General features: G+C 43.2%; 1 protein-coding gene and 1 long non-coding RNA gene across 2 annotated transcripts in view; one reads left to right on the top strand and one right to left on the bottom strand.

Moving 5' to 3' along the window:
* Positions 1 to 274: 274 nt before the first annotated feature.
* LOC113938322 lies at positions 275 to 4,999 on the bottom strand. The gene is made up of 4 exons (XR_003524882.2): positions 4,766 to 4,999; positions 2,647 to 2,762; positions 1,947 to 2,320; positions 275 to 557 (listed from the first exon to the last, which is right to left on the bottom strand). It is a non-coding gene; the product is annotated as an uncharacterized LOC113938322 (long non-coding RNA).
* Positions 5,000 to 5,154: 155 nt separating this feature from the next.
* SAMHD1 (SAM and HD domain containing deoxynucleoside triphosphate triphosphohydrolase 1) overlaps positions 5,155 to 16,448 on the top strand; it is a 57,191-nt gene continuing 45,897 nt past the window's right edge. The window contains exons 1-3 of the mRNA XM_027621825.2: positions 5,155 to 5,504; positions 10,536 to 10,602; positions 14,613 to 14,685. Of these exons, the coding sequence (XP_027477626.2) occupies positions 5,297 to 5,504; positions 10,536 to 10,602; positions 14,613 to 14,685 (348 nt within the window). The 5' untranslated portion in view covers positions 5,155 to 5,296. The remainder of the gene's footprint in view (positions 5,505 to 10,535; positions 10,603 to 14,612; positions 14,686 to 16,448) is intronic.

The raw sequence follows: 16,448 nt of genomic DNA, 5'->3' as shown, positions 1-16,448 counted from the left end.
CCAGTCATGTTCCAGGACATTCACTTCGAACAAACTTCCATCAACACTGTCATCAGTCCCCCTACAGTTGGTAATTTATGGAATAACACCCATTGTTCACCTGATACTCACCTTTAATCGGAACCTACCTTAGCTTTTTGAAGGAACAGGTACTCTGGACCCCTTTCCAATATAAACCTTTAACCCCAAGCAACAGCGTGGCTCACTTTCCCAAGTCTCTCTGATATTCCATCTGCTACACTCTATCACTTACACCCCATAAACTCTGTTCTCATTTCCTCCTGGCTTGCATTTGATTTCTATCCTGTGCAAAGTCAAGGACCCTCTTGGCTGGTCCTTGGTAGGTCCCCTGGTAGGGGCCCCCTCTAGGTCCTTAGACCCGGCCTACCTGCATCAGGATGGTGATGCGTTTCTTGAAATCTCGGAGCAGGGAAGCCTTGAAACAATCTGAATGTATACGTTCTTCTGGACAGTAAGGTGCCATCCAGGATTTGGTACAATCAGAGTATGTCAGATAATTTCAAGACAAATGTCATCATCTGATTACCATCAGGTTTCTATAATCAATGTGCAAACAGGGAGTAGGGAGTGAAAAAGGCACAGTTAATGATTAATTGTGCATAGGGCTCAGAGGAACATAAAACACAATTAAGTGAGGAACATAACAACAACAACAACCCAGAATGTACAGCTAAATTAATGGTATAACTAATACAACTTTAACACTGCTTATGCTTTCAAAATAGGTCCAGGAACCAAGCATCCAGTCTCAGAGATCTCTGGTGCCACTTCCTATAAGGACATCAGTCCTGTTGGATTAGGAGCCAACTTGTATGACTGCATTTAACTTTAATTACTTCCTTAAAAAGGCCAGGGGTACCTGGCTGGCTTAGTAAGTACATCATGCAACTCTTACTTCTTTCTTTAGGATTTTATTTATTTATTTATTGGAAAGATAGAGCACAAGCAGGGGGAGCAGCAGGTAGAGGGAGAGGGAGAAGCAGGTACCCCAAAAAAGATTTCTTGAATGAATGGGTGAATGTATTTATAACCAAATAAGTCTAACTAGTATAATACCTATGGACAGGTTGTTATAAGGATTAGAAATTATGGATATAGGGGCGCTTGGGTGGCTCAGTTGTTAAGCATCTGCCTTTGGCTCAGGTCATGATCCTGGGGTCCTGGGATTTAGCCCCGCATCGGGCTCCCTGCTCTGCGGGAGGCCTGCTTCTCCTTCTCCCGCTCCCCCTGCTTGTGTTCCTGCTCTCGTGCTCTCTCTCTCTCTGTCAAATAAATAAATAAAATCTTTTAAAAAAAATTATGGATATAAAGTAAAGCACATGTCTGACTCATAGCAGATACTCAAATATGGTAACTATTGTCATTCTGCAAGTTCTGACTCATAGCAGATACTCAAATATGGTAACTATTGTCATTCTGCAAGGTCTCTTTTTTCAAAGAATTCCCAGACCTGGAGATAAGTTTTTACATTTATGAACATAAAAAGTTTTATGGGGATGCCTGGGTGGCTCAGTTGGTTAAGCATCAGCCTTCGGCTCAGGTCATGATCCCAGGGTCCTGGGATCTAGTCCCACATCAGGCTCTTTACTCCCTGCTCAGGGGGAAGCCTGCTTCTCCCTCTGTCTGCCACTCCCCCTGCTTGTGCTTTCTCTCTCTTTCCGACAAATAAATAAATAAAATCTTTTTAAAAAATGATTTATAGGGGCGCCTGGGTGGCTCAGTCATTAAGCGTCTGCCTTTGGCTCAGGTCATGATCTCAGGGTCCTGGGATCGAGCCCCGCATCAGGCTCCCTGCTTGGTGGGAAACCTGCTTCTCCCTCTCCTTCTCCCCCTGCTTGTGTTCCCTCTCTCACTGTGTCTCTCTCTGTCAAATAAATAAATAAATAAATAATCTTAAAAACAAAAAAGATTTATGGAGCACCTACCAGGAAGTGATCTTTGCATATATACACATTTTACTTTCCAAGTTTTCCTTCTTGAGCATTATTTTTATCAGATGAGAAAATGAATTACTATTTGTTATAAAGAATTTTGGCTTGGAGGCTGGCTTAGTTGGTGGATCGTGCCACTCTTGTTCTCAGTGTTGTGAGTTTGAGCTCCACATCGGTGTAGAGCTGACATGAAAATAAAATCTTAAAAAAAAAAAAAAGAATTTTGGCGTGGCTTTGGGATTTAGGGCAAATGTTAAAAAAAATAAAACAATGTCTTGAGGAGGCTAGGTTCAGTGAAGGGTGAAGAGGAAGTGAAACAGAGAGTGACATGTAGCACTGAGAACCAGCAGCAATTGTTGAAGCAGCAGCTGTGGAGAGATTTAAAACCACATGGTTAATGCTGACAGAAATAAAATTGCCCAGCTCAGCTGGGTGGATGGAAGGTAGCTAGGTAAGGGCAGGGAAAAATTCCTGGGGATATTCAAAGTCATGAAGCAATGGGCCTTTAGTTAATTGAAATGACAGTTTTTTCTAGTCTGAACTTTGGCAAGTTTGACATCAGAGGAGAGGCTGAGCCATCCTTTCTTTCAACATGACCAGAGCACAGGGCCTTTGTCAAGGAGGTAACTGTTCCCATGTTGTAGAAAGACGACATGGAACAAGATCACCAGGACTGTGAGTAGAGGTCACTGACCTGGTAAACTGGAAAGCACTGAAGTTTTGGAGTCAGCTTCAAATCTCCATTCTGTCACTTACCAGCCATGTGACCTTGAGCAAGTAACCGACCACCTTACACAAGATCTAGGGCCCCTAGAAAGTAGGGGATGAGGAGGAAAATAATAAATATGGCATTAAATGACACTCTTGAACAAACATAAACAGAAAATTAAAGTTCTCAAAAGCAACTGCTTTGAACAAACCCAGTTGATTAAATTTAAAACCCTGCTTTATACCACCTTCTACTGCCGAGGAAACTGCAATCAGGGCAGATTTTCCCACAAGTCTAAAAAAAATACAAGTTTTCAAGCTAGCCATTTCCAAGTTGAAATAGGCTTTCATTCATAGGTTATTCATTGTCTCTTTTACCCCTTTGTTTGGGTTTCATGAGTCTTGGCAACTCTCTGTTCTTTTCTCAAATCATTCTGGGGCTTAAGGGCGTGTTTTGCTGAGCCTGGCCCTTCTGTGCAGATGGAAGGCAAGTTCGCCCCTCTATACTTTCCCCCATGGGTCTTTGGGACAAGGGAGCAATTGAAAATTTTGAGTTAGCTAATATAAAATAATTTTATATCAAAATTCCTATCAACAAGCAATAGTTAGCAAGTGATTAAGAGCATGGATTTTGGAGCCACGCTAGACTGTCTGGGTTTGAATCCAGGCTTCATCACTTACTAGCTGTGTGACCATGAACAAACTATTTACTTATTTCTCTGTATCTCAGTTCCTTACACCCTAGGGTTGTTATGATACATACATTAATTAATATTTGTAAAACCCTTAGAACAGTGCCCAGCATCAGAGTAAAGCTCTAAGTGTATGCTAAGAATATTTTATGGGGTGACCAGCTGGCTCAGTAGAGCATGCACTTGATCTCAGGGTTGTGAGTTCGAGCCGCACACTGAGTATAGAGATTGCTTTTAAAAAAGAAAAAAGGATATTTTGCTCTCCACCAGACCACTAGTTCATACTGCTTAATGATAATCTGTTTCCTTCATCCTTTTTTTTTTTTCAATTACATGTTTTGTTTTGCTTTTTAAAATGATCTCTATACCCAACATGGGGCTCAAACTCATGACCCCTGGGATCAAGTGTTGCATGCTCTACTAACTGAGCCAGCCAGGTGCCCCTGTCTTATTCATCCTTTATCCCCTAGATGGGTCTATGGCTGGGTTGATGGGGCAGTGTATTGGCTTTAGTGGTGGTAGTAGTGGTCCTATTACCAATTAATTTTTTTTTAATTTTTTTATTATTATGTTAATCACCATATATTACATCATTAGTTTTTGGTGTATTACCAATTAATTGCACGCACTAGGATTTATAGGGAAGTTTGGTCTTGCCCCCAAGTGATTACCATGATGGGGACATGCCTCTCAGTTTTACAGGCTGCTACCACCAGGTGGTAAAAGTCCTTGAAGATAAGCTTTAAGTAATGTTGAAAAAGAAACAGGTCCAAAATGAAGTCACCTGTGCTAAGCCCCACATCAGCAAACCAAAACTTAGTATCTAACCTAACTGCAGTTTCAGCCTTTCTCAGGACTGTGGCCTTTAACCAGTCAGTCTGGAATTTCCTGGCCAGCAATGGTGAGGCAGCAGGTAGGTAGACTCCTGCCTTTCCCCAATGTTGGCTTACTCTGCCTAAAATAATTCTTTCTTTTGCTATGACTTCCTTGTCTTACCCCCTTTCTGCCTTTAAAAACCTTCCATTTTGTACAGTTCCTCGGATCTCCTTTCTCCTCCCTAGATGGGATGCTGCCCTATTCGCGAGTCATTGAATAAAGCCACTTAGATCTTCAAATCTACTCAGGTGATTTTTGTTTAACAGTAATCAGATTGGCCACTTCCTTTCCTCTGGGCAGGGAGTTGGGGTGGAGAGAGGGGTTGAGGATTCTTTTGGAGAGAAGTTTGAAGTCAGCTTCTGTATGGAGACCTGAAGATACGAGTTCATGGATATGTGTAAGACTGATGAATCACAGACATATACCCCCGAATAATACATTATACGTTACTTAAAAAAAAAACAGTTCATGGATAGGCACCCCCAGGGCCCTCTAACTGCCCAGCAATACTGTAGAACTTGTGAAATACAAGATTACCTTCATATCAGATTTGAAATCATTCCAGGGTCTTCCAGATCAGCTTCTTGCCCATTTTTTTCTAATTGGGAAGATGGCCAGCTTGATGGCCTTTTAGGTTTCTTTAAGTTTGGGGCATCTGAAACACGGCCAAGGGTATATCTGGGATACTCATTTGGAGGAAGGCACCCTCAATTCACCAGAAGAGCCCCTGCTCCGGACTGTGACGGGACTTCCATGGGTCCTAGGTACAGTCTTTCCACACCTCCTTATTAGCACGCCCTTGGCTCTGCTTCTAGTCGCTCCCTTTCTGTAAACTCCGGGACCTATTGAGGACCAGTGGGCTGTCATTGCGCCTGCGCACGGGGGCCTGGTGGCTGAAGTGGCTGGGCTGCCTGGCCCCAAGGTCTGAGTTGTCAGTACGCCTGCGCGGGAGGCCAGTAGGCTGGCAGTGCTGTGCGGACTCGTCCTCTGCGACCGGCAGTCAGTGCGCTTGCGCGCGGTCCAAGCGCCGCGGTTCTTGACTGTGCTGTGCCCGCAGTGGTTGTTGCCATGCAGAGAGCGGACTCCGAACAGCCCTTCAAGCGGCCCCGATGCGATGGCACCCCAAGAACGCCGCCAAACATCCGTTCTGCGGCGGCGGAGACGTCCCCGAGCCCCGAACTCCGCCCAAATCACCAGACCTGGGGCCCGGAGCAGGTGTGCTGCTTCCTAAAGCGCAGTGGCTTCAATGATCCCCGACTGCTGGACCGTTTCCGAGGTAGCAGGGCTAGAGGGCTGAGGGGCCGGGGGACGGCGACCCGAGGCGGAGACTGCGGGCCTGAGGAGAGGGCGCCCTGGGGCAGTGAGCTGGGGGCCTCAAAGAGGACCCGAAGTGGCAAAGGGAGACTTGCTCGGGAAGGTACCAAAGGGGTGGACCTGAGGCGGAGAACGGAAACCTGAGGCGGAGAGCCGTCCTGAGCAGGGGCCCTGAAGCGGGGAAGGGAGACCTGCGCGGGCAGGCACCCACAGGGGTGGACCTGAGGCGGGGGGCGCCTCTGGAGGAATGACCTGCGGCTGAGAACGGAAACCTGAGGCGGGGAGGAGACACCAGGCGCGGGGAGGTACAGAAGGGGCGCGCAGGAATGCACCCTGAGATGGAGGAAGGAGAAATGGGGCTTCTGGGGTTGGGGACCCGCTGGAAGAAAGCCGACTTCGGGGACTGTGAACTTGGGTGGGGCACCTGGCCTGATGCTGCTGGGTTTCTTCGGGAACTTGGCACTGCAGCGCCGGGCGGGCGAGACTCGGTTCCTTTTCTTAGAAGAACGTTTTCCCCAGACCTGTCATCCAGGCACACCGGGCTCAGGAGACCCCTCCGTGTTACTACTGCAGCTCCTTGAACTCTTGCCACTTAGAGTATGTGCTGCTGCTCTTAAGTTTCAGTTTCTTCCCATCATCTCTCAAGGCGGGGTTTTCTTAAGGGAGTGGGGACATGTTTTGTTAATCCCTGAATCCCCATTGCCTTACCATAGCATCCCAGTAGGGCTCAATATGTTTGACTGTACTTGTAGAGCTTGGTAATGTTGATGTTTTGCTCTCCAAAATCAGTTTCCCTAGTTAAATCTGAACACTAGGGTTGTTCAGCTGACCACTGAACTCTCAGCAGTCCCCACCTTGGCCATATCACATGGGGAGATGTGTGGATTGTGAGTTTTAAGCAGTGGGCTCAAGTTGAAGCATCCATCCTTTGAAATCTACTCAACTTCCCCTAGTGGATATGAAGCTTACCCTCTCTCTTATTCTCTGAAGTGTTCTATAGGAAGGTGGTATCATTTACAAATTAGTACACTTCCGCAATTATGGGGTGGAGTCCCATTTGTCTAGGGTATTTAAAGGCTTAAAAAAAAATAGTTGATGGTGTGGGAAATTGTACTTGTTTTCTCCTCTCCCCTTTGGTTTCCCTCCACTCTGGATGGAATTTTTCTCTGAATAGCAATAGGTGGGAATGAAGTAGTTTTATATTTTCTGTCTCCAAAATATGATTGACTATGTCGTTGGCTCTCTGTTTCAGTGGTGGTCTTTTTTTTTTTTTAAGATTTTATTTATGTATTTGAGAAAGAGACAGAAATAGTGACAGAGAGCATGAGTGGGGAGAGGGAGAAGCAGGCTCCCCACTGAGCAGGGAGCCTGACGTGGGGCTCCATCCCAGGACCCTGGGATCATGACCTGAGCCCAGGGCAGACGCTTAACCGACTGAGCCACCCAGGCGCCCCTCAGTAGTGTTCTAAAGAATAGTTCATCCGGCGCCTGGGTGGCTCAGTTGGTTAAGCGACTGCCTTCGGCTCAGGTCATGATCCTGGAGTCCCGGGATCGAGTCCCACATCGGGCTCCCTGCTCGGCAGGGAGTCTGCTTCTCCCTCTGACCCTCTTCCCTCTCGTGCTCTCTCTCATTCTCTCTCTCTCAAATAAAAAAATAAAATCTTTAAAAAAAAAAAAAAAGAATAGTTCATCGAGGGCACCTGGGTGGCTCAGTTGGTTAAGCAACTGCCTTTGGCTCAGGTCATGATCCTGGAGTCCCTGGATCGAGTCCCGCATCAGGCTCCCTGCTCGGCAGGGAGTCTGCTTCTCCCTCTGACCCTTTCCCCTCTCATGTGCTCTCTCTCTCATTCTCTCTGTCTCAAATAAATAAATAAAATCTTTAAAAAAAAAGAATAATTCATCGACCTTCAGAATCATCTGTTCTCTTGAACCTACAGTCTAATACTAGCAGAATTCACTACATCCTTTTTTTTTAAGATTTTATTTAATTATTTGAGAGAGAGAGTGCGAGTGCATGAGCAGGGGGGTTGGGTAGAGGGAGAGGAAGCAGCAGACTCCCCTGCTGAGCAGGGAGCCTGACCTGGCTGGATCCCAGCACCCTGGGATCATGACCTGAGCTGAAGGCAGACTCGTAGCCGACTGAGCCACACAGGTGCCCCTCACTATGTACTTTTAATTGGTAAAAACTGACCACGTGGTACAATGGCTTGTTTCTTTTTTCTTTTGAAGATCTTTATTTTTATTTTTTAATTAAAAAAATTTTTTTTAAGATTTTGTTATTCTCGGAGAGTGCAGGGCAGGGAGGGGCAGGAAGAGGAAGAGAGAATCCCAGGCCGACTCCATACCAAGCCTAGAGCCCAACTCCTGGCTCCATCCCACGACCCTGAGATCTCCATCCCACTTAACCGACTGAGCCATCCAGGTGCCCCTAGATAGAAAAATATTTAAAGACTGATGATAGGAGAAATGGGTAATCCAGTGAAGTTGATGGAAGTGTCTATTGGCTCAAACCATGGACAGTTTGGTAATACCTTTTTACTTAGGAAATTTCACTTGTAGGAATTTACAGATAGAATTGTACGGGTGTCCAAAGAAATATGTTCAAGGTCATACTTTTAACCATTGGTTATAAGTAGCAGAAAAGTAGAAATAATCTATCCAATAATAATAGTTATACATAATAGTGATAGGGTTTACTCAGCATTTACTTTGTGTGAAGTACTATTCTATGCACTTCTCACATTTTATCTAGTAAAATCTTTACAACTATCACATCGGTTTAGGTATACTCATTTTAAGGCATGCTCATTTAGGTATCCTCATTTCTTTTTTTTTTTTTTTAAGATTTTATTTTTTTTGTCAGAGAGAGCGCACAAGCAGGCGGAGTGGCAGGCAGAAGGAGAAGCAGGCTCCCTGCTCAGCAGGGAGCCCGATGTGGGACTCGATCCCAGGACCCTGAGATCATGACCTGAGCTGAAGGCAGCTGCTTAACCAACTGTGCCACCCAGGCGCCCCTGAACTTTACATATCTTTAAAGATTTTCTGATCCCTAAGGAACTTAGGAGGCGAACCCAAGTGTCAGTTGGAGCTCAAGCCATAAAGTCCCAGGACAGGAGCTAAAGGAAGTCCCAACATGGGACGCCTGAGCATAATGCTCAGAAAAAAATTGGCTAAATATATTATGGTGCATCTATATTGTAGAATATAAGACAGGCATTAAAAATGCTGTAGTTTAATAAAATTGACCAAAAAGATCTCCGTGACTTCTTGGGTTTGAAAAAATAAATTATAAAGACATAATTCCATTTGTGTAAAATTACATAATTGCATAGCCTAGTGTCTTTTTTTAAAAAAATACATCTTCAAGTTTATTAGTGTTTTTTTAAGTTTAAAAATTCATTTTATTTTTTTTTAAGATTTTATTTATTTATGTGACAGAGAGAGAGACACGGCGAGAGAGGGAGCACAAGCAGGGGGAGTGGGAGAGGGAGAAGCAGACTTCCCGCGGAGCAGGGAGCCCAATGCGGGGCTCCATCCCAGGACCCCGGGACCATGACCTGAGCCGAAGGCAGATGCTTAATGACGGAGCCACCCAGGCGCCCCTCAGTTAAAAAATGAAAAAAAAAAATGTTTTTTTTTTTAAGGAGGCTCCATGCCCAGTGTGGAGCCCAATGCAGGGCTTGAATTCAGAGCCCAAAGACCTGAGCTGAGATCAAGAGTTGGATGCTTAACCAGCTGAGCCACCCAGGCTCCTGCAAGTTTTTTATAATTTTTATTTAAGTCATCTCTTACACCCCAGGTGGGGCTCGAATTGACAACCTCCTCAAGATCAAGAGTCGCATACTTTACTGACTGAGCCCGCCAGGCACCTCAAATATGTCTGGGTTTATTGAGAGTATTTTTAGAAAACCAGGATGTCACTAAAGTAAAAACACAAAATAAAATTTTACTGAGCCTGAAATTGTTCTTTCTGCCTTTTTTGTGTGTTTTTAAGTAGGCTACACACCCAGGACATAGCCCATCATGGGATCAAGTGAGATCAAGACCTGAGCCAAGACATAGAGTCTGCAGCTCAACCTACTGAGCCATCCAGGTGTTCCCCCCCTCCCCCCCGGCTATGGTTTTGACCTGACTCTTCCGAGAACAATAGATTTACGCCCCATTCAGCCCCCCACCCCAAACCTCACCTGTTTTAGAAGGAAGCTGCTGATTTTGCAACTTGGACTTCACTGCAGACAATTTAAAAAATTTCACTTGAGGGGTTGCCTGGGTAGTACAGTCCTTGAAGCGCCCAACTCTTGGCTTCAGCTCAGGTCTTGACCTCAGGGTCATTACACCGAACCCTGCCTGGGACAGGCTCTGTGGAGTCTGCTTAAGGCTCTCTCTCCCTCTGCCCCTCCTCGCTGTGCACTCAGTGGGGTGCACGCGCTCTCTCTCTCTCAAATAAATAAGTCTTAAAAAATTTTTTATTTAATTATCCAAAAAAGCCTGTTGGCATAGTTATCTAATTAAAATGAAGACTTTCCAAGGGGCAGGGGCACCTGGCTGGCTGAATCAGTAGAGCACGTGACTCTTGAACCTGGGGTTGTGTGTTCAAGCCCCATGTTGAGAGAAAAAATACTTTCCAAGTGGCAGATGAAAAAGTGGTACTTAGGGGCACCTGGGTGGCTCAGTTAAGCATCTGCCTTCAGCTCAGTTCATGATCCCGGGGTCCTGGGCCCCAAGTGAGGCTCCCTGCTCAGTGGGGAACCTGCTTCTCTCTCTCCCTCTGCCACACACCGCCCCCCCGGCTCATGCTCCCTCTTTCTCTCTTAAATAAATAAAATCGTAAAAAAAAAAAGTGGAACCTAGCACAGTTCATTGCCTAGAGTGGGTGGCTAGTAAATGTTGATCTGAGTAAAATCTGGCGAATCCAAACTGAAAGAAATAAAAATGCATATGCTATAAATATTGAAACCATTTTATCTTTTTTTCTCTCTCTTTTCTTCCAAAGAAAATGAAATCACAGGTTTAACACTGCTCCATCTTAATGAGTCTGATCTCGAAAGTCTTGGAATAAGGTAAGAATGATAAAATTCACCTTGCAGCCAAGCATACTTAGGACCTTTTTATTCACCTCTGAGGGACAAAGCACATGATCACCAATATTAACTGTCCTCATTTTAAATCTACAGAGTGTTTTAAACAGAATCCCCTGCCCGCTGGTTAACACAGTTGTTGTTGTTGTTGAAGATTTTATTTATTTATTTGACAGAGAGAGGCACAGAGAGGGAACACGAGTGTGGGGAGTGGGAGAAGCAGGCTTCCCACAGAGCAGGGAGCCCGATGCGGGACTCGATCCCAGGACCCTGGGATCATGACCTGAGCCGAAGGCAGACGCTTAACAACTGAGCCACCCAGGCGCCCCAACACAGTTGTTTTTGTTTGCTTGGTTTTACTGTGCACATGTTATGTTTAATATTGCTAATGATTCCTATTTTAAAAAATTTTGCTGACAAGCCTTCATGAAGTTTTAATGATCAACTTTTTACTCTCAAGTTCAGAATAATTGGATTATAGACACCATAAAATATATAAGAACTGATGGGGGGGAAATGTTGGCAAGAAAAATCAAGGCGGCAGCCTTATCTTGAACATATTTCTAGGTCTTCCTAAAGTTATCTCAAGACTAAAATATATACCTGGTATTAGATTTAAAGATGCAATCCAAAGTAGTTTGGTCCTTTTTTGTTTGTATGGTTTGAGACAAGTAATTTAACTCTTCAGTTTCTACACCTGTCAAATGGAAAATAATAATGAGACAATGTACATAAAATGATTAGCATGTTGGCCCTTAGTAAATATAAGGCTGGAGGTTGCAGGGTCTAGATTAGTGTGGATTCACTTTAAAGATCACAGATGAGGAGCAAATATTTAAATATTCCTTAAAACGGAGACTTTTTTTTTTAAGAGAATTGGCAACGGTGGTGAAATAAGGTTTTTTCCTTCTGGAATTCCATTTAGCTAAATGTTGTTTGTGGTAACAGTAACTAAAGAATCAAAACAAAGGATTATACTGAATTACTTCATGCACTATTGTTTAGTAGTTGATAATAGAAGCAGATTGTGAGAAAAGATCACCTTAGGACTTTTACTTGAATTTTAATAAATGTCCTTTGGATCAGAATCTTCAAGAGCCTCATCTTGCCTCTTTCATAATCACATTTCAGCCCAGTCAGTCTCCTCAAAGTTCCCCTTACTACTTATTTCTTAGATATAATAGTTGCTTACTATTTGAATTGAATTTGCTCTAATAGAGTCTTGCTTTTAAAGAGAACCATTTACTTTGTGGACCCAAATACTACTGATTTATTCAACAAATATTTATAGGGGACCTACTGAGTGTTAGGAATTTTTCTAGGAACTTGGGAGACATGAGTGAACAAAATAGAATTTCAAATGAACATCATCTGTCATGCCTTATTACTCACCTTATAACTATGAGGTGGATTTCAGGACTTTTCAGGCCTGTGTTTTCCTATACAGTAGCCACTAGCTCCGTGTTTAAATTAATTTAAAGTTTCAATTCCTCACCTAGCCATATTTCAAGTGCTCAATAGCCACTTATGGCTAGTGGCTACCATGTTGGGCAGGGCAGGGCAGATGTAGAACATTTCCATTATGGCAAAATTCTGCTGTCTAGAGCTGCCTTTAAAGATCCCAGTAGGACGGGGGCGCCTGGGTGGCTCAGTTGGTTGGGTGGCTGCCTTCGGCTCACGTCATGATCCTGGAGTCCCGGGATCAAGTCCCACATCGGGCTCCCTGCTCAGCAGGGAGTCTGCTTCTCCCTCTGACCTTCTTCCCTCTCATGCTCTCTATCTCTCATTCTCTCTCTCTCAAATAAATAAATAAAATCTTTAAAAAAAAAAAAAAGATCTCAGTAGGACGTTCGGCTCAGGTCATGATCCCAGGGTCCTGGGATTGAGTCCCTCATCGGGCTCCCTGCTCCTTGGGAGCCTGCTTCTCCCTCTGCTTCTCTCTCTCTCTCCCTCTCTCTCTCTCCCTCATCTCTCATGAATAAATAAATAAAATCTTTAAAAAAAAAAAGATCCCAGTAGGATGAGTCAAAGTTGTTAACAGTGGTACAAGTTCAACCAATGTATTAATATAGCCTTATACTCTTTTCCCCTCCTTTCCTGTGTCACCTTTCCTAGGATTCACATCCTGAAATAAGTGACCTGTATGTAAGCTGTTGTCCTAGACTTTGCTTTCTAGGGGGAATCCGGTTTAGACAAGTACTTAAATTTTCTCAAGTTTATGATCAATCATTGATTTAAGAGGTTTTTCTAACAAGTAAGAAACATTAATACATTAAATGTACATATCAGTTGTAAGAAATTTTAGATTTCAGAAATTATGATATACAGAAATAAAATCTTACTGTAGTCTAACTATGGCCTGTGACTACTTTAAGGATTTATTTCTTTATTTTTATTTAGAGAGAGAGCACACCCGTGTGCATGAAGGGGGAAAGAAGCAGAGGGAGAGGTAGAGAAACAGACTCCCCACTGAGCATGGAGCCCCACACGGGGCTGGATCTCACCAACCTGAGATTATGACCTGAGCTGAGATCATCACCTGAGCTGAAATCAAGAGTCGGAGGCTCAACCGACTGAGCCACTGAGGCCCCCCTGCCCATGACTACTTTAAATTTTTGTTCAAAGTACTATTTTGGGGCACCTGAGTGGCAGGGAGTCTGCTTGAGGGTTCTCTTCCTCTCCCTCTGCCCCTGCCCCCACTCACACACACGGGCTCTCTCCCCCTCTTTCTAGAATAAATAAATAAATCTTCAAAACTATATATATAAAGTACTGTATTTTGTTATAGCCTTTGTTAAAATAAAACAACCACTAGGTTTTGGTTGGCTACTTTTATATACTTTAATCAGCGATTTCTTGTCAATAGTTTCTTTTTGGGTTTTGTTAAATGATGACTATTGAATATTAGTTCAGGAAAAATAATTGGGCAGTGAGATTGGTTTAGGTTTGGTATTTTATGCTGTGACTTTTGGTTATACTCAACTGTGCAACGATACTTAACCTGACTCAGTTTTAGATCACCTGTAAGTACTTCCCTGTGCTTGTTACATCAACCTGATGAGGATGGTAGGGGAATAGGAAAATACAAGGTATGCTGCTTTATGATTTATCAGCTGTAATAATGCTTCTGCACATCCAAGAAAATCATTCTTAGATTTTGTAGTTATCATGAGTCTTAGAGTACAATATAGAGGCCAATTGTAGTGATTCTGACTCTATCTAGGACTTTGAGCACAAGATTTTTCAATCTAATTAGCTAGTGGATTAGTAAATTCTGCCCCTTGTCTGCTGGTTCTGTTAATAATTAGCCAGGTGTCAGGCTAACTTGCTTGGACCAGTAAGTGTAAATGACACAGAATAATGAATTATAGGATTTTGAGCTGTTTATGTTAAATCCTATTAAATATATTTATTGAACCTCGAGCGTTATGAGGGCTTACTGACAAAGGAAGATGGGTACAGGTAAAGCTGTAACCTTCATATATATTTGATTTGTGCATCAGTTATACCTAGTACTCGCATTTTTCCTGTGCTATGGATAAGAACATTTATGTACTAAAAAAGGTTGAGTGATTTTTTTTTCCCCCAAGGTCACACAGATTCTGTGTAAAGATGTGAACCAGTTCTGATTTCAAAGTCCTTTTTCATTCTCATTGTGCTCTGCTTCAGAGTGTACCTTGAGCCATGCAAATTCAGGGTTGTGAGGGAAGATGTCAACTTCAGGTAGATTAAAATAAGTTTGAAGTATCAATTGAGCACTCAGTAGAGACATAGATGTTGAAGTCTGAGTTACCACGGGAAGAGCATCAAGGGCAGAAGCCTAAGGGAGAGTTTCTAGGGGGGTGTATGTTTGAATTATTAATTGTTCCTTTTAATCTGACTTCTCATTATATTAATGTAGATAATTTAGAGTTGATTATATACTATTATATACTCTAGGGATTATTATTAAGCAAATAATGATAGATTTGCTTATCCTGTTATAATTCTAGTACCTTGGGGGACAGAAAGAAGCTGCATAATTATATCCAACAACTGAGTGAAATTCACGTTGATTCAATGAAGGTAAGAGGAATCAGAGCTTATCATGTTTTTTGAATTATAAAGTGACATAGAATGAACACCTGTAGAATTCATTTTACTTATTTTTTTAAAAGATTTTATTTATTTATTTTAGAAAGAGCATATGCATGCACACAAGGTGGGGGGAGGGACAGAGAGAGAGAGAGAGAGAGAGAATCTCATCAGATTCCTCGCTGAGGGCAAAGCTGGATGCACGGTTCCATCCCAGGACCCTGAGATCATGACCTGAGCCGAAATCAAGAGTTGGTTGCTCAAGTGACTGAGCCACTTAGGTGCCCCTGTAGAATTCATTTTGAAAAAGGAGAAAAAGGGGCACCTGGGTGGCTCAGTCGTTAAGCATCTGCCTTCGGCTCAGGTCATGATCCCAGGGTCCTGGGATCGAGCCCCACATCGGGCTCCCTGCTCGGCAGGAAGCCTGCTTCTCCTTCTCCCACTCCCCCTGCTTGTGTTCCCTCTCTTGCTGTGTCTCTGTCTGTCAAATAAATAGATAAAATCTTAAAGAAAGAAAGAAAAAGAAAAAAGAATTCATTTTAAAAAGAATGGAAGTAAATCTGCTTCTCAGTAATAGGATTGTGATTGATTTTGATACTTCTAAACTGCATTTTCTTTTTTCTCTTTTTATTATTTTTTTTTTTTAGAGAGTGAGAGAAAGAGTGCACACACATGCACTAGTTGGGGGGAGGAGGGGCAGAGGGAGAGAATCTTCAGCAGGCTTCCCACCCAGCTCGGGCCCCTGAGCTGAAATCAAGAGTTGGACTCTTAACCCATTGAGCCACCCAGGTGCCCCACAAACTGTATTTTCTAAATTAAGCACAGAATATTTACATCAAAAAAAACCCCACTAAAATATATTAAGCATACAGAAAAGTATAAGTGGACTACTACCCAGCTTGTTAAATCTTAACATGTTGCCTAATTTGCTTTAGATCTGTTGTCTTTAGAACAAAATGTTGGAAACAATATAGGGCCTTTTTTGTACCCTTCCTGGATTCTGTTTCCATCCTTCCTTCCCCCTTCTCCCCCCAAAAGCACCATCCTGAATTGGGTTTAATCATTTTCACAAATGTTTTTACTTTTACTGCACATGTATGTGTGGCCATAAACAATATGTAGTATTGTTCTACATGTTTTTTAAGCTTTATAAAAATTACATTTTACAGTAAGTGTTTTAAACTTTTTTTTTAAAGATTTTATTTATTTATTTGACAGAGAGAGACACAGCAAGAGAGGGAAAACAAGCAGGGGGAGTGGGAGAGAGAGAAGCAGGCTTCCTGGTGAACAGGGAGCCCGATGTGGGGCTCGATCCCAGGACCTGGGATCATGACCTGAGCCAAAGGTCGCTTAATGACTGAGCCACCCAGGCGGCCCTAAACTTTCTTTTTTTATTTTTTTATTTTTTATTTTTTAAAGATTTTATTTATTTATTCATGAGAGACAGAGAGAGAGAGGCAGAGGGAGAAGCAGGCTCCCAAGGAGCAGGGAGCCTGATGCAGGACTCGATCCCAGGACCCTGGGATCATGACCTGAGCCGAAGGCAGACGCTTAACCATCTGAACCACCCAGGCGCCCTAAACTTTGTTTTTTTAAAAGATTATTTATTTATTTATTTGAAAGAGAGTGAACGAGAGAGAGAGCACAGGAGCAGGGGCAGAGGGAGAAAGAAGCAGACTCCCCTGCTAAGCAGGGAGCCCGACTTGGGGCTTGATTCCAGGACCCTGGGATCATGACCTGAGCCGAAGGCAGAT

The sequence above is a fragment of the Zalophus californianus genome, chromosome 8, assembly GCF_009762305.2.
Source record: "Zalophus californianus isolate mZalCal1 chromosome 8, mZalCal1.pri.v2, whole genome shotgun sequence".
In the NCBI taxonomy this organism is placed as follows: Eukaryota; Metazoa; Chordata; class Mammalia; order Carnivora; family Otariidae; genus Zalophus; species Zalophus californianus.
The sequence above is the reverse complement of the archived record's forward strand: the minus strand, read 5'-3'. Positions and strand labels throughout refer to the sequence as shown.